At 55.4% G+C, this 27,676-nt stretch overlaps 13 protein-coding genes across 13 annotated transcripts; 6 read left to right on the forward strand and 7 right to left on the reverse strand.

The window, feature by feature from the left end:
• Window positions 1-136: 136 nt before the first annotated feature.
• PG997_005699 (uncharacterized protein) lies at window positions 137-751 on the reverse strand (the record flags this gene model as incomplete). The annotated part of the gene is made up of 1 exon (XM_066810014.1): window positions 137-751. One exon carries the CDS (start codon window positions 749-751, stop codon window positions 137-139), a length of 615 nt encoding a protein of 204 aa, XP_066668937.1.
• A 1,467-nt stretch (window positions 752-2,218) lies between these two features.
• On the reverse strand, window positions 2,219-3,837 carry PG997_005700 (uncharacterized protein; the record flags this gene model as incomplete). Its single annotated transcript, XM_066810015.1, has 4 exons — window positions 2,219-2,411; window positions 2,481-2,534; window positions 3,200-3,559; window positions 3,761-3,837. The coding sequence occupies 4 exons, from the start codon at window positions 3,835-3,837 to the stop codon at window positions 2,219-2,221; spliced, it is 684 nt and encodes a 227-aa protein (XP_066668938.1).
• A 1,305-nt stretch (window positions 3,838-5,142) lies between these two features.
• Window positions 5,143-6,780, reverse strand: PG997_005701 (uncharacterized protein; the record flags this gene model as incomplete). Its single annotated transcript, XM_066810016.1, has 1 exon — window positions 5,143-6,780. The coding sequence occupies one exon, from the start codon at window positions 6,778-6,780 to the stop codon at window positions 5,143-5,145; it is 1,638 nt and encodes a 545-aa protein (XP_066668939.1).
• Window positions 6,781-8,745: 1,965 nt separating this feature from the next.
• On the forward strand, window positions 8,746-9,483 carry PG997_005702 (uncharacterized protein; the record flags this gene model as incomplete). Its single annotated transcript, XM_066810017.1, has 2 exons — window positions 8,746-8,860; window positions 8,987-9,483. The coding sequence occupies 2 exons, from the start codon at window positions 8,746-8,748 to the stop codon at window positions 9,481-9,483; spliced, it is 612 nt and encodes a 203-aa protein (XP_066668940.1).
• Window positions 9,484-9,768: 285 nt separating this feature from the next.
• On the reverse strand, window positions 9,769-11,638 carry PG997_005703 (carbohydrate-binding module family 1 protein; the record flags this gene model as incomplete). Its single annotated transcript, XM_066810018.1, has 6 exons — window positions 9,769-9,868; window positions 10,061-10,075; window positions 10,129-10,206; window positions 10,274-11,070; window positions 11,126-11,507; window positions 11,565-11,638. The coding sequence occupies 6 exons, from the start codon at window positions 11,636-11,638 to the stop codon at window positions 9,769-9,771; spliced, it is 1,446 nt and encodes a 481-aa protein (XP_066668941.1).
• Window positions 11,639-13,540: 1,902 nt separating this feature from the next.
• PG997_005704 (replication factor C subunit 1) lies at window positions 13,541-14,422 on the forward strand (the record flags this gene model as incomplete). The annotated part of the gene is made up of 1 exon (XM_066810019.1): window positions 13,541-14,422. One exon carries the CDS (start codon window positions 13,541-13,543, stop codon window positions 14,420-14,422), a length of 882 nt encoding a protein of 293 aa, XP_066668942.1.
• A 1,883-nt stretch (window positions 14,423-16,305) lies between these two features.
• Window positions 16,306-16,847, forward strand: PG997_005705 (uncharacterized protein; the record flags this gene model as incomplete). Its single annotated transcript, XM_066810020.1, has 2 exons — window positions 16,306-16,384; window positions 16,489-16,847. 2 exons carry the CDS (start codon window positions 16,306-16,308, stop codon window positions 16,845-16,847), a joined length of 438 nt encoding a protein of 145 aa, XP_066668943.1.
• Window positions 16,848-17,297: 450 nt separating this feature from the next.
• Window positions 17,298-19,102, reverse strand: PG997_005706 (major facilitator superfamily domain-containing protein; the record flags this gene model as incomplete). Its single annotated transcript, XM_066810021.1, has 5 exons — window positions 17,298-17,437; window positions 17,503-17,607; window positions 17,696-18,345; window positions 18,420-18,803; window positions 18,852-19,102. 5 exons carry the CDS (start codon window positions 19,100-19,102, stop codon window positions 17,298-17,300), a joined length of 1,530 nt encoding a protein of 509 aa, XP_066668944.1.
• Window positions 19,103-20,351: 1,249 nt separating this feature from the next.
• Window positions 20,352-21,734, forward strand: PG997_005707 (BCS1 protein precursor; the record flags this gene model as incomplete). The annotated part of the gene is made up of 1 exon (XM_066810022.1): window positions 20,352-21,734. The coding sequence occupies one exon, from the start codon at window positions 20,352-20,354 to the stop codon at window positions 21,732-21,734; it is 1,383 nt and encodes a 460-aa protein (XP_066668945.1).
• Window positions 21,735-22,002: 268 nt separating this feature from the next.
• On the reverse strand, window positions 22,003-22,855 carry PG997_005708 (uncharacterized protein; the record flags this gene model as incomplete). The annotated part of the gene is made up of 2 exons (XM_066810023.1): window positions 22,003-22,298; window positions 22,375-22,855. 2 exons carry the CDS (start codon window positions 22,853-22,855, stop codon window positions 22,003-22,005), a joined length of 777 nt encoding a protein of 258 aa, XP_066668946.1.
• Window positions 22,856-23,405: 550 nt separating this feature from the next.
• On the forward strand, window positions 23,406-24,008 carry PG997_005709 (uncharacterized protein; the record flags this gene model as incomplete). The annotated part of the gene is made up of 2 exons (XM_066810024.1): window positions 23,406-23,516; window positions 23,613-24,008. The coding sequence occupies 2 exons, from the start codon at window positions 23,406-23,408 to the stop codon at window positions 24,006-24,008; spliced, it is 507 nt and encodes a 168-aa protein (XP_066668947.1).
• Window positions 24,009-24,316: 308 nt separating this feature from the next.
• Window positions 24,317-25,559, reverse strand: PG997_005710 (Alcohol dehydrogenase superfamily- zinc-type; the record flags this gene model as incomplete). The annotated part of the gene is made up of 2 exons (XM_066810025.1): window positions 24,317-25,266; window positions 25,337-25,559. 2 exons carry the CDS (start codon window positions 25,557-25,559, stop codon window positions 24,317-24,319), a joined length of 1,173 nt encoding a protein of 390 aa, XP_066668948.1.
• Window positions 25,560-26,331: 772 nt separating this feature from the next.
• Window positions 26,332-26,835, forward strand: PG997_005711 (uncharacterized protein; the record flags this gene model as incomplete). The annotated part of the gene is made up of 1 exon (XM_066810026.1): window positions 26,332-26,835. The coding sequence occupies one exon, from the start codon at window positions 26,332-26,334 to the stop codon at window positions 26,833-26,835; it is 504 nt and encodes a 167-aa protein (XP_066668949.1).
• Between the last annotated feature and the right edge of the window lie 841 nt (window positions 26,836-27,676).

Genomic DNA, 27,676 nt, shown 5'->3' on the forward strand with positions numbered 1-27,676 from the left:
AGTAAAACGAGTCGTGTGCCAGCATTGAGCTTGTAGCGTTTCTTTTGCACAGCCGAATCGTTGCCTACCAGCACAATGTTCACGTAGCTGCCTAGTTGTTAGCAGTCAAATTGAAAATACGCTCTCCAATAGGTTCTTACAGTGCCGTTCTCGCATGGAACAAGAGCTTCCTAGCCGAAAGAGCAACCGAGCAAAAGTCCCTCATCATGCACGTCGCACAGCTGGTGCTGCTCGGCTCCAGATGCAGATCGCCCAGGTGGTCGAGGATCAGCTGCATGACCTCGCCCGGCAGCGCGGCGAAGAGCTCGCCGGGGGCCCTGCGCCGGTACTGTTTGATCGGGGCGGGCCGCTGCCACGACGGCGAAAAGTCCGCCTTGCGCGGGCTCATCGACGAGTCCCACGACTCGAAGCTCGTGCGGCTGCTCGCGGGGCTGCGCATCAGGCTCTCCCGCGTCATGACGGTGCTCGCGCTGGCGTTGGAGCTGCTGCTGGACGGCCGCTGCCACGTGAGCGGCGGCGACGGGCGGTTGTCGAACTGGGCGTAGGAGCCGGGGGCGATGGGCGGCGGCGTCGGCCTCGTCGAAGAGCGTGGTTGTTGCGGAAAGTAGGAAGAAGGAGAAGAGGCGGCGTTGTACGCGCCGAAGGAGCTTTGTCGGTCCATGTTGGGCCTGCCTCCCTTCGTACCACCACCACCGCCTGCAGCGGTGACGGGAACAAAGGCAGGGCCGGGGTCGGCTGTGGCCGCAACCATCTTGTTGGTGTTGGGGCTTCTCCTGGGGGCGAGGGCGTTGGAGGGCTTCAGCAGGTTGTTGTCGTACCGGGGCGTGTACACGACAGCAGAAGCAGAGCGAGCTCGTGTGTGGTGGTGGGATGGTGGTCTCGCAGCAGCAAATCTGTAAGTGGCAGGACGTGAGGGTCAGGGTCAGTTATGTTTGCCGGCTTACGGGCCCCCAGACATATGGACGGGGATGGCAAGTTAAAGCGATCGGCAGGTTGCCGTGGGGCTCTCAAGGGATTAAAATGATTGGCGTGCTAGGGTCAGGGAGTATCGCAATACAACTCAACGCGCGGCGATCCAACAGCCCACGTGTGTATAGGCGTGTGTGAGTGGTCGGTCTGAAGTTTTTAAAAGGGGGGACGAGGAACGACAGGCAAGAGGAGTGCATTTTCCCGGCGCTCTCTCGCTCTCGCTCCTCCGTCTCTTTGTTTCCCCCAAAGCCCATTTCACTTGAAAAAGTGTCTGCCCATTTTGCAGGAGGACGCGCTACGTCTAGACCGTTCTAGGATACTGCCCAGAAGGAGGCTACAAGCCACTGGGCCTGGGAATAGTACGAGGCTGTCGCTGAAGAGGTTAAAGCTGCGCCCGCGGCAGTTGTGTGGAAATGATGGTGCTTTTTTTTTCGGCGTAGCGCTAACCACGAACATGTGCAAGGGTGGTCTTGCAGGTCTTGGACTCTTTTGGGGGTGTGGTGGCAGGGTAGTTCGCGCAGCCAGCGCGCGCGCCAGGCACAGGGTGGGGAAGAATAAGATCATCAGGGGTGGAACCTGCATGAAATATGTTTAAGTGTGCTGCTCACTGAGCCGCTCATGGTAAACTCTGGGTCGATTCCAACGAAACATGGGGAAAGATGTCTTGCCGATCGGCTTGGACGAGCAGCTCGCAGCCTTTCGCATAAGACGTGCCGCGCCGGACCAAAACGCGCAAATTGCCAACCGGCGGTTGAATGCAGGCGAAAACCACTTTAAAAAAGGGGGACACAGGTAAAGATCAAAGACATCCGACAACCAAGCAAGTCTGGCAGTCTGGGGTGGGAATGAACATGGGCCGACCGGTCCACCAGACCAAGGTGCATCAAGGATGGTAGCACCAACTACGGTGGTTCAAGACGCAAATAGGCGGCTGGTGGTTCTGCCACCTTGGAGGGGGAGGAAATTATACGGTTTCAATGCAAGGGTCGCTTACTCGTTGATTGTGCTTGCCGTGGTATTTTCAACCGCATCAACTGACCGGCCCCGGTCCTGGCCCCGGCGCCCGTCTTGGCTGTTGCTGTTGCTGTTGCTGCTACTGATGATGCGCTGGTCCAGGGACGACGGAATGGGAGTGGGCTGATATGGTGCGTAGTATTGGTACTGTTGATATTGCGGCTCGTTTGTTTTGACGGCAGACAGCGAGCCGTGCCTCCGCCTCGTAGGGACCGTGGGCGACGATCTCGTGTTGTCAAAGGAGACCGGGGTTGGTCTCTGCTGCTGCTGCTGCTGCTGCTGCTTGGCCACGGAGGGATAGCTGTGCATCGAAACTGGCGGTGGCTTCTTGCGCAGCGTGTTGGGGCGTGGCCTCGGCTGTAAGGCCACCGGCGTCGGCTTCTGCAGCCTGGTGCCCGCCATCTTTGCTCGTGTTTGATGAGAGACGGCTGCAGGGAAAAGTTGCAGGTATGGCGAAGAATTGCCGATCAACTCTCTGGGAGATGATGAGAACCTACGGACAAGTTCTGCTTCTGGCTACCGCTGCTTGCTGCTGCATGTAACCTCCAAAGCTGTAACGGCAGTCAAGTTAAGGTTGCTTGCACTTGTCTGTGCCGCTCAACCTGCAACCTGCAAGCGATACACGAGGCGGCTCTCCTTCTCTCTTGGGCCGGGGGAGCAAGCAAGCGAGGTCGAACAGGATACGGGGCCAAGACAGACAGCAAAGTATGGGAAATGGGGTCACATAATAATAGGCCAGGGAGGAACTCTGGGGAGACAGCGTTATATGTCTCGTCTCATATGCACCGATGCTGGGCAAACTTGGTCGACGCGGGATGTCTCGCCCTGCTTTCTTGACTTTCTTTCTTGCTTTCTTTCTTGTTGCGCCAGGGAACCGCTTTGATGGGATGCGAGGGGGGCCCGAGAGCAAGGTACCGGGAACTAATAGGTAATAAGCGATTTTTTGCTCTGTTCGATGCCTTCAACTTTTTTAGTAGTCTTCTCCAGTGCCCACAGCCGCCCTGGCAATTGGCATTGGCATTGGCAATAATATGTACTTCAATCTCAGCTATCTACATAATCTATCTGGGGTGTCCGATGAATGCCTCGACCGCGTGGTGGTGCGTCCATGATCCATCTTTGAAACCCGAGACCCGGCCAGCATGTGGCACTTGACGGACTCATTGGAGCTCGCTCGCCGACTCTTTCTGCAGCGAAGGCACACTAACCAGCACACCACGCGTCGCCAGGAGGCAGGAGGCAGGGAGGGTCTTGTGTCTTGTGCTCTGCATCTGCCAGCCCGGACAATGGGCCAATGAGCACGGCCAGGCGTGCCAAGCCCGAAAATGCGATTCCGTAACCTTTTGCTTTTTCCTTCCTCCAGTCTGCTTCATCCAGATCCTCCCTCTTCTCGGGACTGGCACTGCACTGCTGGCCTGGCCTGAGCCCGGCGGGGTTATGTTGCTGCGCCAGTCTGAGGAATCTTGAATCTTGAATCTTGGTCCTTTTTCCGCAGCATGGCGGCTGGCGTCCCCCCCGCGAAGGAGCTAGCGGCTTTTGCGTACCACCCACGGTACATAGGAGCTCTCTCTCGTTGCTACATAACCTTTCTTCGCATGAGTCGCGTAACACCAGCAACAACCATATTCAAATGGCGGGAAACCTACCAAGTAATCAAGGGAAAAGTTGACTAGCTCGAATAAGCTACGTATGGCACCCGGCGGTGCGAAACCATATACCGTTGCCTCCTCCTACATAGTTGACTACCTGACTACCTACACATGCCGATACGACAGACCTGACGTGTGGCTTGCAGCCCAGGTCGCCAATAGTGGCGGTCGGCTGGCTGGCCTGTCGAGATCGCGGGCGTGTCATTGAAGAACGCCAACAGCGTCAAAAAGAACCAAGGTGCAGCCCCGACGTATCGTAGGCAGACGTGTGTGTGGCTCGGCGGCGCCTTTCTTTTTCCCCTCCCTCCCCCATCCATCGCCAGCCAATATTAACTCAGCTCGATGACATGTTTACAAATCAGGGTACCTGTGATCCGATCCACGACGGTCTGACGAATTTTTATCCTTATTTTTTTTGGTCATTAATTTTCGGGGTTTCCCTTTCCCCATCCATATTCGACTCTTCGCGCGCATTGTGCATAGCGAGGCCGAGCCAGGTTCAAAGATTAGATATTGCAACCCAAGCATCGAGCCCTCGCCTGGACATTCAGCTCCGTCTCCATGGTGCGCACCGACCTGCCTGTTGCCGTAGCTGGCTTTCGCCTTAGCGGCGTGCCGTTTTTTCCCTCCCTCGGTAAAGTTACAGGGGGTGACCAACCAACAACAAAAAAAGGCTCCGAACTCCAGTGTCAGCCCCATAGCTATCGTGTGGCCCCCATCGTCATCATCTCGGCCCTCCTGCAAATATCAGCAGATGAAAAACTGGAAAAGACTGGAGGCAGGCGGTTGCCAAGAGATCGAAGCCAGGAACAAGAGAGGTTGCACATCTTAAGATGAAACAAGTGGCCCTGTCCCTGGAGGAGCTGTGGGCGTGCCTGGCGCAGAGCTTCTCTCTGTCTCTGTTGTCGCTGGCGGCTAGCACTGGCGCAGAGGCTTAAAAGTGCCCCTCATTCGCTCGTCCCTCAGCAAGGACCAAAAGGACCAAGGAAACTCTCTGCCCCTGGCCCCTACCCCCTCTAGGCAACTCTTTTTTTGCATCTCGGTCGCCTGTGCCGAATCCCATTACAGGGATTCCGAAATCCCATCCGCTCAGTCCCGTTCATCCCGAACAGTAAATTCCAGGTGCCAGGCTTACTTACTAAATCATCTTCAGTCCCATTATTTTCAAGGTAAAATTTTGCTTCTGGAAAAAGCTGCCCCCCCTGGTCTTCGACGATACCCATGTCCCGGGCAGATGTTGATGATGCCTCACTTTTCGGACGGAGGGGGTTTGGACCGAGTCAAATTGTGCAGATGGGTAGCTCTTCCGTAACCACCTGGGCAAGCTCTTGGGACATAGCTACAGCTCGCTGCCTTACAGTAAGCAGCTTGGTAGACTCCGTAAATCCGAACGAGGCTTGCAAAAAAAACCCGCCCGCTGCACTACTGCTTATGTACATGCTGATTTCCGGAATATCGCCATGGTGCTCGCGCCCATGCATGTATCTTAGCACGCTTGCACGCCCGTGGACTATGAAGAAGCTATGTAAATCTCGCCGTACCGGGGCCTCTGCATGCACCCAGAGACCCGCTTGGGCCACTGCACTTCCTCGTCGAACCCCCACGGGATCTCTTCTCGGTTGTAACCCAGGTTACCTGCCCGCGAAAACCGCACCCAGTCGTGGTCGGACACGATCCGGTCGTCGCTGTAGTTGTCGTAGATGCCAAAGTCCATGCCGACCTCTTCTGCCTGTTGCTTCAGCCTCTTCAGTTCCAACTCGTGCTCCTCAAAGTACGGGCGGGACATGTCCAGCAGCAGCTGCGACAGCTGTGGTAGTCGGCCTTCGGCTTTGGCATTCATGACCAGTTGCACCCCTTCCATCGTTTCCTCGTCTTCGTCTGCGTGCGTCACGTGAACCGCCTCGATCTGCTCTGGCAGCGCCCGAACCAGCCGGCTCACGTCCAGGTTGTCCGTCCAGACGAAGCCGAAGATGTAGGTGCCCGCAATGCGCAAGCGCTTCAGGGCCGTAAAGTTACGGAACGAACCTATGGGCCTCGTCTCGTCGGTGGAGAGCTCGTCGAAGAGGTAGTCGTGAGGGTAGTCGACCCATATGGACTCCAGGCTGTCCTTCTGGCTTTCCAGCGCCAGTCGGATCGACCTGTAGCTGATGTTCTGTCGCCTCTGGTACGTGGTGCGCGGCTCTCCGACTTCGTAGATGAACGACTTCAAACTTTTGGCGGATTTGACGATGTTGTTGAGTTCGGGCGGCGAGAGCCGGCAGTCTCGCAATTCCAGGTGCTTCATGGGGAGCGTGTAAGATTCGCCCAAGAACGTCATGGAAGCTCCACTGGTGACACGGTGTAGATAGACGGAGGTCAATCCGGGAAACGAGAAGGTGCCGTCGCAAAGTAAACCCCGGGCAGGTACGGACGAATAGCCGAAGCAGATCTTCTCGATTTTGGGAAGCCTTGCAGATATCGCGCGCTCGTTGAATCGGAGGATCATGTCGAAGATCTCGCCACAGTATGCAGGCTGTGAGAACTCCAGATCCAGTGTCACGAGCTTCTGAAGCCGGGTCAACAGGATAACGAGAATGACCCAGCGTTGGACTTCGGTGGCCTTCTGCGACAGTTTTCCGCTCATATCCTCGTTGGATGCCTCCTCCTCATCGCCGCCTTCAATCTCCTCCTCACTTTCGTCGGTGGTGCTCCAGACGCTCGCGGCATCCAAATCCTCTTCATCCTCATTGGTATCATCGAAAGCCCCTGGAATGGTCTCAGTTGGTTGAGTCTCCAAGCTGGGCCGTGGCTTCTCGTTGGACGGGAAGATGCCATCTAGCCGCCGGATGAACTCTTGGATCTCAGGCGCGCGCACAGTAGACTCTTCCCGCGGAGCCCTGCTGTCGGGCATGCGGATGGCCAGGTGTCGCACATGTGAGGCAACTTCCGCGTGACTGAGGAACAGCGAGACGAGGGTGTCCAGATGCTTGTCCACATCACCGGTCGGCGTTGAGAGCAGGTCGATGCGACGATACAAATGTGGGGTGGCGGCGGCGCACAACTGCCGCGAGCATCTGGACAGGTGCACGAGAGTCTGCTTGCGGTCTACAAAGTAGCAGACCCGGTCCAGAAGCTCGGGAGGGAGGTCAGATAATTTTGCGACCATCATTTCGACTCTTAACTTGTCGTTTCTCCGTCGCGAGAGGCTGGTGAGGGTGGTGCAGGTGATGATGGGTTGCAATTGACATCACTGCCGGCAGGCGATGGTGGGGTTGACGCCGGCCCTGGGTGGGAACTTGTTGGTGGGCTTTTCGGGCTCTTGGGTCTTCCATTGGCAGTCTAGAAGGTGCCCGGCAATACTCTTTTCCGCTTCACGCCCGAATGGACCAACTACCATCCTTGTTCGACACGTCAACCTCCTACGATGGCCATCCCAGGATTCGAGGGATGATTCCAGAAGGTTGTTGCCCTGTACCTACTGAAAGCTTGATTCGGCTCAAAACGTACCTGTTGGCTTTGATAGATCCAAGTCAAATTCAAACACCCATCTCAGAAGCCCAATGCTTTCCATGTGCCACCAGGATGTTCCATGGGTTCCAGCAATCCCAGAAGCGACGCACAATGTAGGTCATCTAGGGTTAGACACTGCTCCTGGCTGTTATATGTGCTTCCAAATGGAATCCTTTGTTCTTACGTGCAAATCTGGACTAACAAGCTTCATGTTGTTCAGAGCAAGATGCTAAGGCCATATGGAGCACGGGTGCTGATCCAGCTTCAATAAGAGACCAAACACTTCCTATCATTAAACCCCCAATCGCCTCTTGGTCACTCCTATTCTCCTGTTTCTGATTGTTATATCTCGTGTAGAAATTGCCATGCGCTGTGCTATCATGTGCTGTATATATCGTGCTGCAGCCTGTATCGGGTAGAACACAAACGACATGACCTAATGAACGAAATGGACTAGGGATTCCAGGGGTCAAAGGGCTGGTGTATTTGGGATCAACCTCACAGCATGACACCTGTCGGCTTGCTGATTTTGAGTAAATCAGCCTAAGGAGGTTAAGTCTCGCCTTTAACACGTACTCCAGATACTGAAAATGTCTGTGATTGGTATACTTGCTTAATTTTGTTGACCCTCGCCTCCATCTGGAAAGAAAGCACTGTCCACTCTGGAGGTGGTGGCTCTGCCCCTGAACCCTAACTCAGGAGGAAACGTAGTTAAATTCCGTCTAAGTCTGCCCCGGATTCGTCTGATGATTCCACCTCCGGGCCTGTCACTCGGTGGAGACCGAGCCGCCCAGAAGGCTGCCCCCAAGAATAAACCTGCCGCTTTCAAGGAACCTCGTGCCTCCAGATCTCCATGCGGAGGACGGGACGGCAGACGAGGAGGGGGTACTTCTATGACTCCCAAAGACTTGCAGCTTCAGATAGGGGGTGCTTTCAGCCCAAGTAATATTGATGTTTACGACGGCCGTGGTAGCAAGTATACAATCTGAACGAACCCCTGAATTTCTCATATATATGATATATAGCTAATGTGTCTCATGTCCTTCCCTGCAATGATACCACCAGGGCCATATCTGTCTACACAGGGCCAGACTCGTACACTTCGGCTTATCATAGCCAACAGTGACGCCATGCCCCAGCTGACCATGCCATCGCCGATGTCACCAACCCGAGAGCGAAAATATCAGCCGCGACGCTGAAGCTGGGGCAGTCGAGCCGCGAATAGTGCGGCTGACCCACGAGCAATGATTAATTATTTTCCCAGTGCATGTCCCTTTGGATTCTGAAAGCATTTTGATTGTTTGTCGTGCTTTCCTCCCACAAAGTTCTCTCCTGCAAACTGCCAACCTCTTGCTTTCATTTCCTTGTGGCACAAATTCGCCTGTCCTCGTCTCAGCTCTTGGGCAAGTCCTTTATTGCGCCTGCCATACGCACATCTGAGAATCCAATTAACTTCTTTTCAGACCCAGGTATGTTTCATGGAACCAATGTTGGCCGTTATTTGCTCCAAGAGTAGCTGTTTGCTACCTTTTACTTCGAAGTTTTTATAATTAATTAACCATCAGACAAACAGCGGCGAGCCCTTTAATTCACCAAGTCCCAATGAACTCACCATTTACCTGCCATGGCTCCCGACAAGGACGACTTGCCTCTCGAAGAGTTTGTTGCTAGACTCGCTTACCTGGCTGCTATCATGTTTCCTCTCTGGTTTATTGTTCTTTTTGCTTACTCAGGCAATGGTGAGATACCAACTCCTTAAGAAGCCGGATTTTCAGCGAAGAAAGCATCGACTTTCTAACCAACCAAACATTCATTTAGGCTAGCAACGAGGCCGCTCCCGAGGAGCTCGACTCCGCCCCCAGCAGCCCCACCGGCCGCCTCCCGAGTGCCGGCCCATCTACCCGTAACGACCAGAATCAGGACCAGAACCCGAACCAGGACGAGCAGCAGCGCAAAGTCACCCCCTCCCGAGATCCAGCGCCACATGTACGAGCACCTCGGCCACTACGCCCCCAAAGCCCCTAAGCACGACCCCGGAGGCCAGGTTCCTCTCGCCCGCAGCAATGATGGTGTTGGTGCCCGTGCCGCTGCTCTCGCTGCTAGCTGTGGCGCCATGATCGTCCCTGCCACTCCCAACCGGTCTAACGGCGTGTTTTATCTGCGCCTTCTGCCCCCGACCCACTGCGGTGATGGACTCGATCTCAGTGCCCACCGCCGGACGCAGCATGGCAACGCCGGGCTCGGACTGGCCGGTCAAGCCTCTCGCCAGGAGCAGCAGGGGCAGCAGGAGGAGGGTGAGAATGAGGAGGAGGAGGAGGAGGAGGAGGAGGAGGTCGAGGAGGATGACGATCCCACTCGCTGAATGCGATTTGGAAGTGATTCGACCACACGGTCAGCAAGGCTCAATGAACCAGAACTTCAACAACGCGAAGGTTCAAGCCGGGACCTGGTCTTTTCCCCTAACCCTTACCAGGCTCATCAAGCTGAGATCTACCTTGGAGCAAAATCGTATATAGACTAAGACTACAGGGGTAGGTAGTGAATGCGATCCAGGGTTGGAACAGCGACTCGCAATGGTGTTTGCCTCCGTGTCATCGCTACGCCGTTGGTGCGGATTTCGTCTTTTTCTTCACTTTTGCCTTCTGCACTAGGGCTCGAGTGAACCTGCTTGCTGGAGAGGGAAAAGCTTGGGAGAAAGGCTCTTGCTCTTGCCGGGAAGTCCCAATAGCCACACGCAATAGGTACAGCTGGGTAATGGACAGTAGTATTTGATCATCCCACCCAATCAACAAAAAATCATACACTTTTGGAATATGCAAACACCAATCAAGGAGTATCAGTCAATATGTAACGAGTATCGTATTCTGACATGATGGATCTCCGCTACTATAGGACACGCAGCCTATCTATCCCTTTGAACCAAATTCTCGCCCCCTTACAAACATTGCGAGTACCTGGGGTTCTATTAGCATATTGACGTTTATCATAGGACTTGGAGTTATCTTACCATTCGTTGGAAACTTTGCAAGTGTACGGGCTTGCACAAGTCTTGGGCCCTGTGTAGCCAGTACCTCCACATTGCCCGCTACAGTAACATAATCAGTTTATGTCCACTACGTCTCATGATGCCTAATATGATGAGCAAAACTTACTATTGCGTCTGCACGGGCCCAGCAGCCGTAGTCGTGCTCGCCTTCGTCGTCGTCGTAAGCGTAGGCTTCGCAGTAGTCGTAGTCCCCGGCTGCGGCTGCGGCGCGCCGCTCTCGAAAGTCGAGCCGATATCGCCCCAGCGGATGTTCGAGAAGACGACGTGGGTGTCCGGGTGGTTCTTCTGGATCAGGGCCGGGTCGCCCTCGGTCGCGCTGCAGGGCCCGTTGGCGCCGCTGTCGAGCCAGTTCATGAACTGGCTGGCGTCGTTCCAGATCGCAAAGGTGAGGACCATGCCGCGGCCCAGCGCCTTGCCCATGCCGGGCAGGCCGCCGAATTGGGCGGCACCGGGGCTGGCGGCGACGCAGCCGTCGGCGGTGATGGTGTCGCCTCCCGAAACGGCGCTGGCCACCATCTTGCCGTTCTGGATGTACTTGCGCGTGATCTGGCTGAGAGTGCCGCTCGTGGTGCCGTCGTTGGTGATGAACTGGGTGATCACCGTGAACGGCTTGGAGGTGTCGACCGTGCCGCCGGGGCCCCAGTAGTCCTTGTGGCCTTGCGAGTAGGGGTTGAAGCCGCAGCCGCCCTTGTCGCAGTCGGTGTCGGTGCATGGGTGCGGGGTGAAGGCGTTTGCTCGAGAGTTGCCCTCGAGGATGTCCATCTCGTTGCAGCAGTAGCCGGCGCCGGAAGTGTTGAGTGTCCCGTTCCTCCAGGTTTGCACGGGGCACTGGGCGTCGCAGTATCCAGAGCCGTACTTGGCACCGCCAGTGTTGTAAGGGTTCCTTCCGCCAGTGGCGTCCATCTCGGAGAGGGTACAATGCACCGTTCTCTCCACAGGGCAGAGTTGACAGATCAACAGTGAAAGTCAACTCTTGACCCAAAAGCTTGGTCAAGACGTAGTTGCCATCGGCGCCCAGGAGATAGACTCGCGGAGAAGCGCCCTGAAGCCCGTTCGCACCATAGACGAACTGGTTCATGGTCATGGTATCTCCAGTCGTCGCCACACCGTTCGCGGTGTAGTTGGAATCTCCTTGGACCTGGCAGTTCTTGGCGCATGTTGCCTGATCTGGACAGAGGGTTGAGTCGATTCCGTTGGAGGTGGTGCAAGATAGCCAGTCGCTGGTATGGAACCAATGGTAGTTCCAGTCAATGACGACCGATGTGTCCTGCGAGACGCAGCCACCTGCCTTAGTACACTTGTAGGTTGTCAATTTTGGAGAGGCCTCGGCTGTATCGTCCCTACAAGATGTCAGATGTTGAATTGACCTGAGCGCCCTGAACGAATGAATGACTTACGGGTTCTGGGCATTGGCTTGAAGACCCGCGAGGGCGGCCACAAGGCCGAAGGCGATTGCCGTTCTAGAAGCCATTGCAGCTAGTCTGGGAGAGCGAAGACAAAACGGTGACGATAGCAAGGGGCGTGGAGAAGAAGTCTTGGGAGATGAGAGCCCTTCTTGGGCGGAAGTGATGGTTATATCATCGTGAGAAAGGGATGCGGTTTGACAGGCATCTGCTCAAGGTAAGGTTCACACGGAGTTCGAAAGCAGGCAATATCTCCGCGAATCAGGAGCTCGCAGGCGCATGGATCCAATATTCGGGCCGCCAATCCTAGATTCGAATGCCAACGCCAAGCCCGTTCCGGTCGACGGAGGGACAAGCCCGGCCCCGGGGTGGCAATCCCACAGTTGTTGCAGTCCATAATCGAGCGCCACCATGGGAATTATTCCGTGAGAGCTCAATCTGACCATACTACGTGCAGCTGGTCGCAAAACCGCCCCATCATGAGAAGGTCTGGCCCGGGCCTCATGTTATCGAGCCCCGCACAGACAGACCCTGACGGGGACATGGACATGTAGAGCCGGGCAGCCCTGAGTCTGGCACGATGCGTGACGAGAACAGGCAATCGGACATAAGAATCAACGAATGAACGACGTACACGGCTAGACAACATAGGGTGGCATCGCATACAGGGGTTAATCGAGGGGCACTCGAGGTGTTGTTGATCTGGGGATTGAACGACGGAATCTACCACCGTACGATATCATGGGGTCGCAGCCCACTAACCCGCCGAGCTAGTGATGCCCGTGGCCCGTAAACAGCCAGTGCCGAGGCCGAAGCAAGATGTAGGAAACGCAGTGGTATGATAAAAAAAGAGCGATGTGATTCCAGTGAGAACCAAATGACGGAAATACCTGGTCGCTGACCTTGTAGTCCGATTCGGAAGAAAGTGGAAGGATTAGGGAGGGTTGGGAAGGTGCGCGCGGCTACCGACCTGGAGAGACCATCCGAAGCTGCATGCATACAATTGCAGCAGCTGCTCATGCAGTTGACTCGTAGAGCACCTCCAAGTCAAGATCTAGCATTGCAACATCATCAAACATCATGTACCCAAAGCAAGTGCTCTCCAAAGCGCATGGACGAGCTTGGAAGGAGACACAGACGAAGCCGAAAACCCACCTGAAGCTCACGCCAGTGCACCGTCGTCCACCAAGAGAGCAGCGTCAAGAGCTTGAAGATGCAAGATGGACGGAGGCTATGACGAACCAAGGCGCATATGTCCATCCATCAAACCCATTGCGTTTCTGCGGCGACTGTGGAAAATAGAGGGTCCGTTTGCCATGGAATGACAGCTCGGAGAACACCCAACGCTCGGTTGTCACTTGTTGCCGTCACCAGCGGCAGTTGCTGTTTGCAGCAGTGCCTTTTGCCGTAGTGCTTTTAACTTCAAAGACTCCGGAGCACCAAGATCTGGCACAAAGCCACCAACTATACCTGCCCCGGTCCCACCAACCCCCGAATATCAATCGAGACATTGACAATCCTAATTGAAGGCTAGAATTATGAGTCTACCAGTCAGGAATCTCGTCAATAGGTATCATTTCAGCTGTTTGGGCTGAAAACAACATTGAACCTTGTAATTTTTGTTTGGTTTTCCTTGGTGGGGCGTACCTTCACCTGCGTTTGCAGCGTAGCACAGACAACTTAAACTGAAGCGACAATTACGGCGCAGTGCAGTGCAGCGACGGCTTACTACAGACCCCTACCGCAGCTGCCTAGAGACCCCCGGGGAGAACAAAAAAAAAAAAAAAAAAAAAAAAAAAACGCGACGCGCCATTCCAAACAACACTGACTGGCCGACGACTGCACTGCTTGCTTACTTTCAACATTCACCATCACCCACGTACATTCATTCTGCGAACATAATAACATCAGCTTATCTTTGAGGTGGCAAGCATACAGCAACATACATCAAATAAGCAGTCGGTACAGTCATGTCTTCAGCTGAAGGCGCTGCGGCGCCGCCACTCTACGTTGTCACCTCCTTCATCTGGGACAATGAGAAGATGGTCGAGAGCCTCCAGCAACCAGAGGTCTACCACGGCCTCGACGCAGCCAATGAGGCCGCCAAAGCCATGATGAAGCGGTACTCGGACAAGCTCAAGTTGCCCAAGGGCTTGAAGAAGTGGGATTTCAATCACCATAACGGGGCCGATGGCTCCTACTTCGGCATCCTGGCTGGCGGCTCCAATGGCCACATTGGCGCCCGGGTCAAGGTCTTCAAGACGGCCCAGCCGGGCGATTCTCTCCCCGAAGATGACAATGAAGCGGTCGTGAAGGGTGAGGACGAGGATGAAGCGGTTAAGGACGAAGATGAGTCCGACACTAAGATTGAAGCCGAGGACGGCGAGGAGACCAAGATCGAAGGCGACGACGATGTCGCGGAGGCCCAGGAAGTCGAGGAGCCAGCCAAGGTCGAGGACGACGTTGAGGAGGAGGAAGAGGAAGAGAAGAAACCCGTGACCAGACGGCCCAAGATGAAGATGACGGCCGTCATCCCCTCCACGCACCGCAAGAAGATCCCCGCCGGCAAGCCAAACTGCCTCGAGGGCCTCAAGCTGCTCTTCACGGGCACCTTCGAGACCATGGACCGCAAGACCTCCGTCGCTACCGCCATCAAGTACGGCGCCGACGTCATCACCAAGCTGGAAGACACCGACTACATTGTTCTTGGAACTCGAGCCGGCCCCAAGAAGCTCCAGGAGATCAATGAGAAGGAGCTCGAGACCATTAACGAGGAGGAGTTCTTCCAGATCCTGGAGAACGGCGTCCCGCAGGAGAAGCGGGGACCGCATGGCTGCCCGCCAGGCTGCTGACGACGAAGAGGGCCCTGAGGAGGAAGAGGAGAAGCCCGTGCCGAAGCGAAAGGGAACGGCTTCTTCTGCTAGCGCCAGAAAGCGGGCCAAGAAATGATCGCCTCGTCTCATTGGTGACTCGTATGTTTGTCTGTATGATATCTGAGGACGCAGCGTGTTTGTTTTGCTATGGACAGCCTTTGTATTGACTCACGGAAGTTATTTTATCAATGACCCTTAAAGGGAAGGGCACTAATAGTTGCTTACCCCTTGATTACTCATTGGAGAGTCACTGTTTGGTAGACAGATTTGTTACTGCAGCGAATTTGAATCAGCACTTCTGATTTCCACTACTGTGGTTGCATCTTTTTGATGTTGTTCAACTAGTAGCTGCTCGCCCATAAGATGAGAATGCCCGCCCGTAGAATATTCTCTTCCCAAGGAGTAGTTTCTGATAATATTACACAAAGAGTGTCTTGGCTCTCAGAAGCCTTGTCGAAAAGAAGGATATCCTGTAGTGTGATCTTGTATTACTCTGGTTCCGCCTTTTCTAGGACCACATAGATAGTAGCTTCGAGGCAGCACTTGAGCACCCCAAACCCGGGCCTGGTGCTGGCCACATCGCCCCATTGTTTCTGCCTCCGCCCGTGGTTCCTGGATTCAGGACTATCTTCATTCTCAGATATCCTACATTTACACCCCAGCCGGACAGAAGTCATTCAGCCTTTCTCCACCCAGCTTCCACACAGCTACACCTAATATTCGCAACCCATTGTTAGCACACACACTGGCCAAGGATTGGAATTCACCACAATCCAGCTTTAATAGCTCTTGGGGGGCCAGCCAGAAGGATTGTGTATACTTACAGAAATAATCCTCCATGTACCTCGCTGCCTGGACAATCACTGCCAGTAGCCTCAGTTATTGCCGAATCTTCTTAGTTTCCAGTGTCACAATACTTCTTTGCTCTACCCTGACTCTCACGATTATTCTGTTTACTACTATACGCTGGTTGTGTCTCTGAGCTGCCGTCCCTATCTCGAAGCAAGCCGATCAGGGGGTGATAGTTGCCCCGTTCAGAGTTGCCCGTCGTTTATATCTAAGTGACCGGAAGTGATACGCGTTTCTCGCCTTTCATTTGGCGGCTGTTTATCTTATGTACAGCCATCGAGCCAGGCAGCTCTTGGTCACTGGAGTGCCTCATATCCACCTTGGGAGACTGGGCTTTTGTTGATTGTTCACTCCCAAGCTGCCCCCTACGCAATAGAGCACGCCCCGTACGCCTTGCAGATTAGGTAGTAACCACGCGCCGTATGCGAGCATCTCACCTACGACTCACATGTGCAAGTCCCTTGTATTCACGTAAAACGTCTAGCACCCCCTATCGGACGATTGTCCCCCCAGCGACCAATAAGCGGAAAGCGCATTGTATTCAAGGGCTCGCTGTATTCAAGATTTCATTTCTATTCAATACGGACCTTGTATTCACATCTGCCAACACCCTATTTAAGTCTCCCCAATTACGCACCTCGCCGACTTCCCATCTTCCCCTTCGACCTTCATCCGCACACACCCACACCTACCCACGACGACATCTCACCGACATCGACCTCATCGACGACCTTCTTCCGCTCTTTTTGCGCTCTTCTCGCGGTACTGAATCGCGTTATTCGTCATGTCTAACAACAACAACAACAACACGTCCAAGCCGTCGAGCTCACCCCCGTCGGCGCTCCGACCGCACCTCGCGCGATGCGCGAGCGAAATGCTCGCCGAGCTGCCTACCCTCCCCTGACTGTCCGCCGCATCGCTCCTCCCCCCGGCCTGTTCGAACCCCCACCGGCAACCCCTATAACGCCCGATCGGACGCCAATGCATCTCGCCGAATCTCCTCAGACGGTTCTATGTACTCGCAGCCCTCCGGCGATCCCAGACTTTCGGCGGCATCAACCATCCTGCCCGGCCGCCCCACTCGCTCCGAGCGTGAGTACCTCCCTCCGAACAACGGATTGTTCCTTGTCCCGGTTGTCCGCACGGCATATTCGTGTCGCCGAAGCACAATTGCTGACTTTTCACAAATCGAACAGTGTCCCAGGAGCAGGTCATCGCTTCCCGTGAACCCGCCGCCCGCATCATCGAACAGCGCCGCGCAGAGCAAGCCGCGCTCGAGGCCCAGCAGCGTCAGGCCGCCGCCGCCCAGCAGCAGTCGCGCGGACCTCAGCAGTCTACGGCCAATCCCCAGCAGCAGTACCAGGCCCCGGTCCGACCTCACCAGGCTGCGGCTGCGCGCGCACAGCAGGCCCCGGCTCCGGCCCTCAAGCCCGAGACCAAGGAGGAGAAGGAGGAGCGGATTGAGGCTGCCCGCAAGCGCTTTGAGGAGGGCCGCGGATTCGACGATGATGACGAGTTTTATCCTGGACATCGCCGAAGTGGTGGCAGCGTCTAGAGAGGTATGTTCGGCGAGCGGTACCATGGATATTGTCGGCGATTCATGAAAGAGCATATGCTAACTAAACTGTTGTTATAGATGTCGCCGACACAGAAGGTCGAAGCATATGTACGATACGGATATGACGGGCGATTCCCAGCAGCAATGGCCGAAAAATGGCTAATCCAAACGAACGACTAGAACGCTTTCCGTACCATGAATGCGGCACGGAAAACGGATTTCATGATACGACTTCACGACGGGAACGAATTCCAGCGCGTTGCAATTCTATTTCATTTCTCTATGTACAATACTGCGTTTGCTTTCTGTGTTTTATTGCTTTCGCGCGTGATTTTACTGACCCTGTATGTCTTGTTTGGTGCCTCTTTGTCCTTTTGCCTTGCGTTGCGTCTAACCCCATTGCTTTCCGTGCTGTTCGAGTTGCGCACCACTTGGGATCGACGGACGCTAATAGCTCGCAGTTTCGTACTTACTCATGGCCCGAAACTTCTTACCGTACTTGAACAGCAGCCAGGGGCCAGGCAGCAGGATCAGGGCGATCAACGCGAGGACGCTGGTCGCCCAGCCCGTGCCCAGTCGGCGATACACTAACACCCGGTTATTATATTACTTCACAAGTTTGTTTCGTTCTATGACGGGAATGATCACTTACTCTGCAGTCCGAACAGGGGGAATACGGTGCCGAATATGTAACGCATCAGCGCATTGGCGCTCGCGGCGCTGGCGACATTGGTGCGGTGGTATACATCGCCGATATCTAACAGTTTCAATCAGCCAGGGACTTGCAAGTCGGCGGTGTACCTCTTTCCATTTGTGAGGCACACGGACTTGGGTGAGTCACTTACACTGCATGGAACTGATGAACAGAGACACATTGCCGCACGCAAACAAGGCGATGGCAACAATGGGCACCGCCGGACTCACTCCCGGCCTCGCCGACCACCCAAACCAAAGCAGCGCCGTCGGGAGCAGCAGCGTCCCAAACATAGCCGAGTAGAGCCTATGCTCCGGCGGAATCTGGTTCGGCGGGAAGTGTTTAACTTTAGGCCGGTACAGGAAGCGATCGCACAGGTAGACCAGCCCCGTCCCCAGCACGCAGCCGAGCGCGACGGCGAGGAACACGAGGCCCGACTGCACGAGCGTGAAGCCGTACGTTGGGCCCTGGAACACGAGGAAGAAGGCGCCGAAGAAGAGGTACAGGGTCCCGAACTCGCACGCGATGTAGAGGCCCAGGATGCCGACGATGGGCTCGGTGAGGATCATGTGGAGCGGGCGGACGAGGCCGATGGTGAGGAATTGCGAGACGAGCGACGCGAAGGGCGGCTGTTTGGGCGGCGTGAGGTGGAGCTGTGACATTCGGCGGCGGATGAGGAGCGGGTGGTAGGTCTCGGGGGTCAAGAGGACCCAGATGAGGGTGAAGACGGACAGGAAGACGACGGTGAATTGCGTCCAGGGCCAGCCTTTCCTGTCGACTAGGAAGACACCAACAACCGGCCTGTTGGTAGTGATGTCAGATCAGTCTCAGTTCATATCCTCAAGTGGGGATTTATTGATCTACGAGAAACTCACCCTAGACCTGGTCCAAGAAAGGGGCTCAAGATGAAGAGGGCCAATGGCAAGCCCCTTTCCGCGGGGTAGTAGATCTCGTTGAGAACCCCCGAGCCGACGGCGAGGCTGGGCGCGTAGAAGAAGCCGGCGAGGAACCTCATGATGCAGAGGCCCACGAAGCTGCGGGTGAATCCGCAGGCGAGCGAGAAGATGCCGCCGAGGGTGGGCGCGATCAGGTACACGATGCGTCGCCCGGCCACTTCCGACAACGGTCCACCGAGGACGGGACCGAGCCCGAGGGACAAGACGTAGAGCGACAGGGGCAGGAAGGCGACGGTGCTGGAGACGCCGAATTGGGCCATGAATTCGCCATGGGCGGGGCTCACGATTGACGTCGCTAGAGATCTGGCATATTTTTAGCCCTGACCAAGTTCAAGTAGTGACTTTACTCACCCGGAGAACGCAGTGATGGCGATCATGGCAAGCTGGACGTTTTTCTTCCACTTGGGCCAGTTGTAGGGATTGGCCGGGTCATCTCGCCATTCCCATGCCGGCGTTTGGCTGTCGTTCGTTGTCGATCCGTTTAGGGGACCTGCTCCATTATCTCCTCCATTGCCCTCTTCATTAGCTGAGTTGGCATTTGACTGCTTTTCCTCGTCGGGCGTGTCCTGATTAGCAGGAGGCGGAGTCGGGCCATCCGCCATGATTTCCTGTGTCTTTCTATTTCTCGAGGAGGGCTAGGTGTACCAGGAGTTGCTAACGGGGTTCACTGAAATGGGAAGGGGATGGAGGGAGCTACCAGGAGACCAGGCTGGTTGTTTGCAACGCTCACAGTGACATGCTGGAAACGGGCTCACGTTTGCACACCGGCGGCACGCATACTTGCTCAAGACTACCCCGTAGCGTACCCTAAGCAGCAAACCGTCTGTCCTGGCACTGCGTGATGGCAGCTCGCTTAAGTACTTACTCACCGCATGCGATTACTGCTTCCTGCATGTACTTAATCTACGTAAGATGGATTCAATATCGACATCAGCAGGGATCGGCTTAGAAATCGGATCAGGATTGGGGACCCGACACGGGAGCGGATGCAGACGGGAGCGCTTGCAGACCGTCTATTCGTAATGCAGGGCCTTAGTGTAACGACAGGCCTCGGCAGTGCATGGTCGACCGTGGGCATCGTGGCATGCGTGGATGATGATTAGTGAACATTGGAAATTACCACTGGCGAAGATCGCTAGTCGGGCCCGACTGCTGATAACCAGCCACCCAAGGCTGGCACCCGGCTAGCAAGATGTTTGCAAGCGGGCTTGGTTATCGGGAGCCTGTATCGAGGATGTATATACGGAAAAAGCAATGGCCTGATCAAACGTCATTGGACGTGGCTGGCAACCAGCAAACATAAGTAAAGGAAAACCACAGTATCCGTATCGTGTACCTAGTGTCCCGGTTCAAACGGGGTGGTCATCAAATAGGTGAGGCTAGCTGCACGTTCTGACATGGCTCTTCCGGATAGGCAGGCAGATGGTATACCTGGTCTTAGATGTTGTGGTGTGAAGCTATTCTGGTGATACCCGATGTAATGTAATGTAACCTTGCCTAGTCGCCTACCGGCCACATATTCCGCTACAACCAATCATGCCATCGCCTGCTTTTCCGCCCCTAATTATTCCACTCCCGGCCCGGCAGCGGAATAATATGACGTATATGGTCGTTTTCTTTGTGTTGCTCTGTCCAGTGTCTTACGGCATTGAAGTAGCACTGGCGGAATTGAGCGCGGCATGTCTCAGTGAGGGGCACAAATTTAGCGCCCCACTCCCCCCACGACAGAAAGCTCAATTAAGCTCAATTAAGCTCAATTGCAAGCCGCGACCAGATTTTGAGCTCGCTCTAGGCCCATACACAATTCCCCAACCCAACTTCGAACCGTAGCCGGATGAAAGGGACGCCGCCATGTCGTCGCCAGACACGGGACAGTCCCTCTTGGAATTCAACCACCTCTTCGAAAACCCCGTCTTCGCCGGCGGCTTCGGCCTCGCCTCCCTCGGCGCCGTCCTGACCTTTGCGCGCCGCGGCGCCATCTCCGCCGCGGGCCTGATGCGCCGCCGCCTGCTCGTCCACGTCGAGATCAGCCGCCAGGACGCCGCCTACCCCTGGATCCTCGCCTGGCTGTCCGAGCCGCGCGCGCACACCTCCTTCCTCGCGCGGCGCCTGACCCGCATCAACACGCTGTCCGTCAGCACCGTCAACAGCAACCCGAACCCGAGCAATGGCGGCGGCGGCGGCCCCACGAACGCGAGCTTCTTCCTCCAGCCCGGCTACGGCCGCCACATCGTCAAGTACAAGTACGCCTACATCGCCGTCGAGCGGCTGAAGCAGTCGACCGCCAACATGAACACGGGCGAGCCCCACGAGACCATGGCCCTCACCACCCTCTACTCGAACCGACACATCTTTGAGGACATCTTCACCGAGGCGCACGCCAAGGCCCGCGAAGCCATTGCCGGAAAGACGGTCGTATACATGGTGCGCAACTTCAATTGGGAGCCCCTGGGCGAGGCGCGCTGGAAGAGGCCGCTGGGTAGCGTTGTGCTGGCCGAGGGTCTCAAGGAGAGCATAGTGGCCGACGTCAAGGCCTTCCTCAACCGGCGGCAGTGGTATGTCGAGCGCGGAATCCCCTACCGCAGAGGGTATCTGTTCCACGGACCGCCGGGTACGGGCAAGTCGTCCTTCATCCTCGCGCTGGCTGGCGAATTGGACTATAACGTGGCCATGGTCAATCTGAGCGAAGTCGGCGTGACGGACGACAAGCTCTCCCTCCTGTTCTCCAAACTGCCCCCGCGAACCATACTTTTGCTCGAAGATGTGGACTCGGCCTTTATCAACCGAACGAAGCGAGGCTCGGACGGCTACAGCGGACCGACCGTCACCTACTCCGGACTGCTGAATGCGCTGGACGGGGTCTCGGCCAGCGATAACCGTCTCGCCTTCCTAACCACGAACCACATCGAGCTGCTAGACCCCGCGCTCATCCGCCCCGGCCGTGTCGACATGATGGTCCGCATCGGCGAGGCGACGCGCTACCAGACGGAGGTGATGTGGGACAAGTTCTACGGCGACGTCGACGCGGACGGCAAGGGCAAGGCGCGGTTCCTGGCCCGGCTGCACGAGCTGGGCCTCTTCGCCGAGCCCCAGGACGGGGAGACGGCCCCGTCTATTCGCACCAGCACCGCCGCTCTCCAGGGCCTGTTCTTGTTCCACAAGGACGATATGGAGGGGGCCATTGCCATGGCCGATGCCCTGATCACGCCTCCGCCGAAAGGGGAATCTCAATAGGGTACCCCCGGCAAGCATTTCCAAACCTGTACACCACTTGTAATTTACGATGTACCATACAAATCGATACCCCTTCATAGACATAAACACGGAATATTGACTAGGTGTAATGGGGAACAGACTTGATTGGAGTATACGAGCGGCCGTGGGATAGATGATTGGCCTTCCTACTCGAATGCACGCGTGGAGTGATACGGGACACAGTACAGACATCATATAATGAGACCTGGAGGCAGTGTCACTGTTGATTAACCTGCATCGCTCAATATTATTCAGACTCGTCAGACTCGCTAGACTCGTCATACTCGCGAGGCTCGTCAGACTCTCTAAACTCGATACCATGGGCCAGATTATAGTCTCGACGCATTCTTCTCAACACATCCTTTATTACCCCGTGGAAGTTTTCACATGCGTCCTGGGCCTCCTTTTTGTTCAATTCCGTTTGCGTGAGGAGCGGATCATAATCAATATCCTGCTCCTTATGTATCATACCCATATTGAGCGTATCGACGATCCTGTCACGTATAGTCTTCTCCACACGCCGTAGAGTGCTGTCGGTCGTCTCTGGAACATTGGTAAGCAACACTAACACACATACGAGATATGGGCGTACCGCCACTACGGACGACATTTTTCTTACCTAAAGCGTCCTTGACCTGCTGGTCATTGGCAAAGTTACGCGACATCTTTTTATGATCTTTATCATCATAAAACTGATATCCGACGTCGACGTATTTAGTCATATCCTTGGCCGCCTTGCAGAGGGCTTTATCCAGATCCCGCGCCGCGCCGCTCAACTTGAGACCGCGGCTGCGCCGGTTCAGTAGGGAGGTGTTGCGCTGCGCAATGGCGAACAGGATCATCCGCGCCTCGTTGAAGTCCTCGTAGATCTTCTGGAGTATGCCAAGGACCATCATCGGTGCGGGGGTATCGCTAATATCACGCGCGTCGTAGTAATAATTCCGTTTCACGCGGTACGTCGGTAGTCTAAATCGACCGATGCCTTCCACGGTCGCTTCGTCGTCCCGTTCCGGCCCCGCGCCTTTGTCATCGTTGGTGTCGGCCGGCGGCTTGCAGCGCTGCTTCAACCATTGCTTCAGTTCGCGGAGTATGGTCGTCATGTTGGTCGCACCTATAGTCGAGATGAACTCGGGGCTCTATAATAGACGAGCTTGGTCTGATAGTTGGACCTTTTGAGGCAAAGGAGGGGGAACTCAAGTTCGACTGGCCCTAACGAAGAGCGTCCTAGGACTTGATTTGGGTACTATGACATTTCGGCTTCTTTTTCCCCCTTCTATTTTGCTTTTCGACTCACATTGGCGGGCTAGTAAAAGCAAACAATTAAAAATTCTGTAAAAAAAAAAAAAAAGAAAAAAAAAAAAAAACGAATATGCTATTCACAATACCCCGCACTTTGGTTTGATTCGAGGTAATAGCCGTAACAGGTTTCCTGTGCAAGACATGATGCGCTTTTACCTGAGCTCAAGGATAGCACAAACGCCTTTGATGCTAAAGACGTGAGACGTTGGGCTGCAGTCGATCGAATCAAGCAGTTTTCCTATTAGCCCATTACGGATATGCCCCGACAATCTACCATCACCGAGGACATGTGCTATGAGCAGCGCCTCTTTCAACATACCATTAACACGGGGGAACCACGAGCCACAATTTATGGCATTTCGAGGGCTACAGAGGCTCAACATCATCCGACTGCAGAACGACATAGCTCGGATCAAGCGGTCGGGTTGGGACGAGGAACAAATATCCAAGGCGCAAAGCGAGGTGCTTACCAAGCTGCTGCACGATTACAGTAAAGCCACACTCCTCCCTCGATTAGCTTTCATTTATAAATGCAGATCATAATGGCTTACGTAGCAGCAACATACAGCGAACGCTATCAAGGACTACGAGTACCTGGATAAACTGGTCCCCGTGTCCGACTCCGTCGCCGAGCGCCAGCGTTTGGACCTCGAGCAGGCTTTCAAGAAGGAAGTCGGCACCCTGCCCAGTGACTCGGGCGCGTACCGCCGCCTGCCCGACGCCACCTTTCTACCATCTGACCCTCTGCGCGACGCCCTGAAAGACCACTTGCCCAAGTCGCTGACCTACACAGAGCGTGAGATAGAACGGCGCGGGACGACCGAGTATCTGAAAGGCCACGAGCCACCCGAGGAGGTCTCCCCTTCGTCGACAAGCTGGCGCGGTTCCTCGTCGCGTTCGTCGGGGGCACGGCGCTCGTGGTCCCTATGCTTATTATGCGGCTACCTAATGTGAGCTTGACGAAGAGCTTGGTTACGGTCTCGGTCGCGGTCTTGCTTTTGCGGCGGCATTGTCGGTTGGGCTTAATGCGCCGAACACGGAGACGGTGGTGTCGACGGCTACGTATGCGGCGGTTCTGATCGTCTTTGTGGGGACTACATCCTAGGTGATACTCTTATTTGAATCCTAGAGCCGGTCGTAATATGATATTTGATGCTTCACCAAGACCAATCGCCTGACTTCTATCCCGCTCGCTCTTCTAAATAGGATCTATCTGGCCTGCGTCCTCCTTGATCAAAACTCCAACACTGCTCATCCCGCACTTACCAAACCATGATCGGCTTCACCACCGTCCCTTTTATCATCGACGCAATCGCAACCTCCCAATCGTCAAAACTGAAAGACTGCACCAGCGTCTCAAAGGGGAAATCGCCGTCCTTCCACCACCGGATCATCCGCGGGATGTACTCGGCCGTATCGGAATGCCCCATCACCGCCCCGAAATACTGCTTGCCCGTATCCATCCAAGCTTGCATGGGCAGATGCACCACGGCGTCCGGCATCCCCGCGCCGACCTGGATGATCCTGCCCATGTGCCGCGTCGCCTCCACCGCCGCCATCACCAGCGGCTGGTGCCCGCTCGCATCGATCGCGACCGTCGGGCCCAGCCCGCCCGCCGCATCTCGTATCGCCCCCACGAGGTCCCCCGTCGTCGCCGACACCTCCGTCGTGTCGACGACGTGCGTCGCCCCCAGCTTCCGCGCGAGCGCCAGCCGCGCGGGGACCCGGTCCACCCCGACGATCTGCGCGCACCCGCTGTTCTTGGCCGCCATGACCGCGGCCAGCCCGACGCCGCCCAGGCCCATGACGGCGACGGCGTCGTCGGGCCCCGCTTTCGCGACGTTGGCGACGGTGCCGCTGCCCGTGAGGAGGCCGCAGCCGAAGGGGGCGAGGAGCTTCAGGTCGTCGCGCGTCAGGCCCAGGCCGGCGACGTTGACGACGGACTTGGCGCTCGCGATGGTGTGCTGCGCGAAGCTGGACTGGCCGAAGAAGAGGCCGCCGAGGGTTGGGGCCTTATCGTCGGAAGCAGAAGCAGATTGCGGGGTGAAGACGGGACCGCCCAGGAAGTTGATCTGGAAGAAGGAGGTGCAGTGCGAGACCGGGCCGGTCTTGCAGACGTGGCAGCTTCCGCAGTAGGTGAAGGACAGCAGGACCGGGTCGCCGGGTTGGACGTGTGTTACGGCGCTCCCGACTTTCTGCACGTAGCCCGAACCTGTTACCGTCAGACTTGTCAGACTGTTGAGAGCTACACCGCAAAGAGGGTTGAAGGGATCACTACATACCTTCGTGTCCCAGGACCCTCGGGTAGTAAACACCGGGCACACCCTTATCGTCTGGCGTGTCGCCGCAGTGCAGATCTGTATGACAGAGGCCCGATGCCACCATCTCCACGAGGACCTCGTCCTCTTGGATTTCGCGCAACGTCACGTCCTCCATGGCCCATTTGCCCTCGGAGAATGGCCCCCGCGCGACCAAGGCGCGAGACTTGACGGGACTGCTGTCCATGATCCCTTGGTTCAACTGGCGCCTGCGATAGGAAGATGCGGTAGCTATCTGCTAAAGAGAGCTACGCAGGACGTGATACAGACGATGCAAGGGCGGGATGAGAGTTGAGATATGCAGATCGCGAAACCAACGTGGGAAACATGTTGACTTTTTAATTTATAGATCTCCTATCATCTGGCCAGCACAGCATGGGTACTCCTGTCGTTGGTTGATTAGCGGGGAATTTGTTATCAACCTTCCCTTCAGGTTCAGGCGAGGGAGCACGAGTCAGCCATCCAACGCCGCCCAGCCACATCTCCAATCAACTGCCGCACGTCACGATTCCCACTCCCGTCCATGTCCACCCAGTTTTACTCCGCATTTGCTTCCCCAGTATTTACCCCGGTCTCGGGTCGTGTCTTCGGAAGCGGGGAAGGCCAAGTCACGATCGTCAATTCCGGTAGTTCTGGTCGGCGGGGTTCAATTCAACCACCAAATCTATGACAAACAAATGGCATTGTCGCGCATATCAAAGAGCATTCTCTTGAAATTTTTTGGGGACTCTTGTCCACGAATGGCTTTGTCTATGAGATGATCAACAATTCCAGGCCAAGCTTTGTTAGGACAATGTCCTTTGTGAAACGTGTAATGTATTTAGTAGTCTGTTCAAGCACCATATTCCAGTGCCTGTTTGATTCCTCAAGACCCCGACCATACGAAATATTGACCACTCACTCCAGGCAGGCAACTACATCCCACTTCAACACCAGCACATCTCTTTCACTCTGACACGATGTGCGTCCAACAATACACAACCCTGACCTGCCCTGGCTGTGGGTACCACTACCCCTACCGCCTCGACATCCCCATCCACTGCCCCGAGTCCCTCATGGGCTCTGAGCCCGGCTTCGGCACCTGCCTCGACGGCGTCAAGCAAACGTACCTGTGGCCCCCGCACAAAGACCAAGGCCCGCCCAAACTGGCGGGCCCGGCCGCGTACGGCAGGAGCCAGGAGCGGGTAAGGAGTCTATTTGAGCAGGTCTGGAGCCAGAAGCAGAAAATGACCTGGTATCATCCCGCCCTGCGCGAGTATGCTCTGACTTGCCTTTTCAACCCCAACGAGCTGATGGAGGGGGCGTTCGATCCGCGGGTGGCGGCGCGATCTGGTGGCGGACACTACGATGAGATTCGGGATGCTCCCATTGTGCGTGAGGGCGGGTATATCTATGAGACGCAGCTGAAGAACTTGGGCGAGATGATTCTTTTCCACGATTGTGCTGATGTCTGCTCATCCTAGATACAGCCCCCGGATCGATCAGCAACTAAGGGGAGCAATGCGCACACTGTTCGGTCTTCTCTGCCAGACAATGTAACGATGGTGCAGACAAAGGTAAGTGCAGTAGCTATATGGCGTGGGCACCAGAGTTTTCTAGGGAAATATTTGCAAATAAAGGAGCCTGCATTCTGATAGGTCTTGAATAGTCTATATACCAATCATAATATCGAGCCGACGTTCGAAGTGACAATGTGCAATACGCAAGGAGTGGTATGTTACAGAAACACCACGTGACTGGTCGAACCCCTTGATTATAGGCTGCGAGTAAGGATCGGTAGATTACAAAATCTCTTCATGCAAGTTGACAGAACCATTTGATACGCCCCAAGCGAGACCGTTCCTGATGCGATATGGGGAGTTGACAGGTGACGAGAAAGGTTTCCTGCCGGTCCAAACAAGGCCAAACCCTTCGACACCATGTACGACGCCGCCCTGTGACTATACATTTAGATATATAAGTTGTCACTTTGGAAATTATGATGCATCTGATTGGTCGTTCCGGTAGTCCGGTAGCTGTTTTGACAGCATGGGAAAGTCCAACAATCTGATACGGCCTAAGACCCCCATCTGCTCACGACATATGGCTTGTAGATCCAAGGCTTTGCTTGCGAGCCGCCTTGCATGGTGGCGCAAACTATCTTTCTCGCACAAAATCACACTCGGGCGTGTTATTTAAACGCACGCACGCGCCAAGTCTCGCGAAGTTTGCGGTGATTCGATATAAGCTTCAATAACTGAGCTGAAATGAGCAGCACGTTTCCGGCTCGGGCGCAAAATATTGCGCTTCTTTTCCCCCCGTTTT

Source organism: Apiospora hydei, assembly GCF_038363865.1.
Source record: "Apiospora hydei strain CBS 114990 chromosome Unknown utg000005l_segment0_segment0, whole genome shotgun sequence".
Lineage (NCBI taxonomy): Eukaryota > Fungi > Ascomycota > Sordariomycetes > Amphisphaeriales > Apiosporaceae > Apiospora > Apiospora hydei.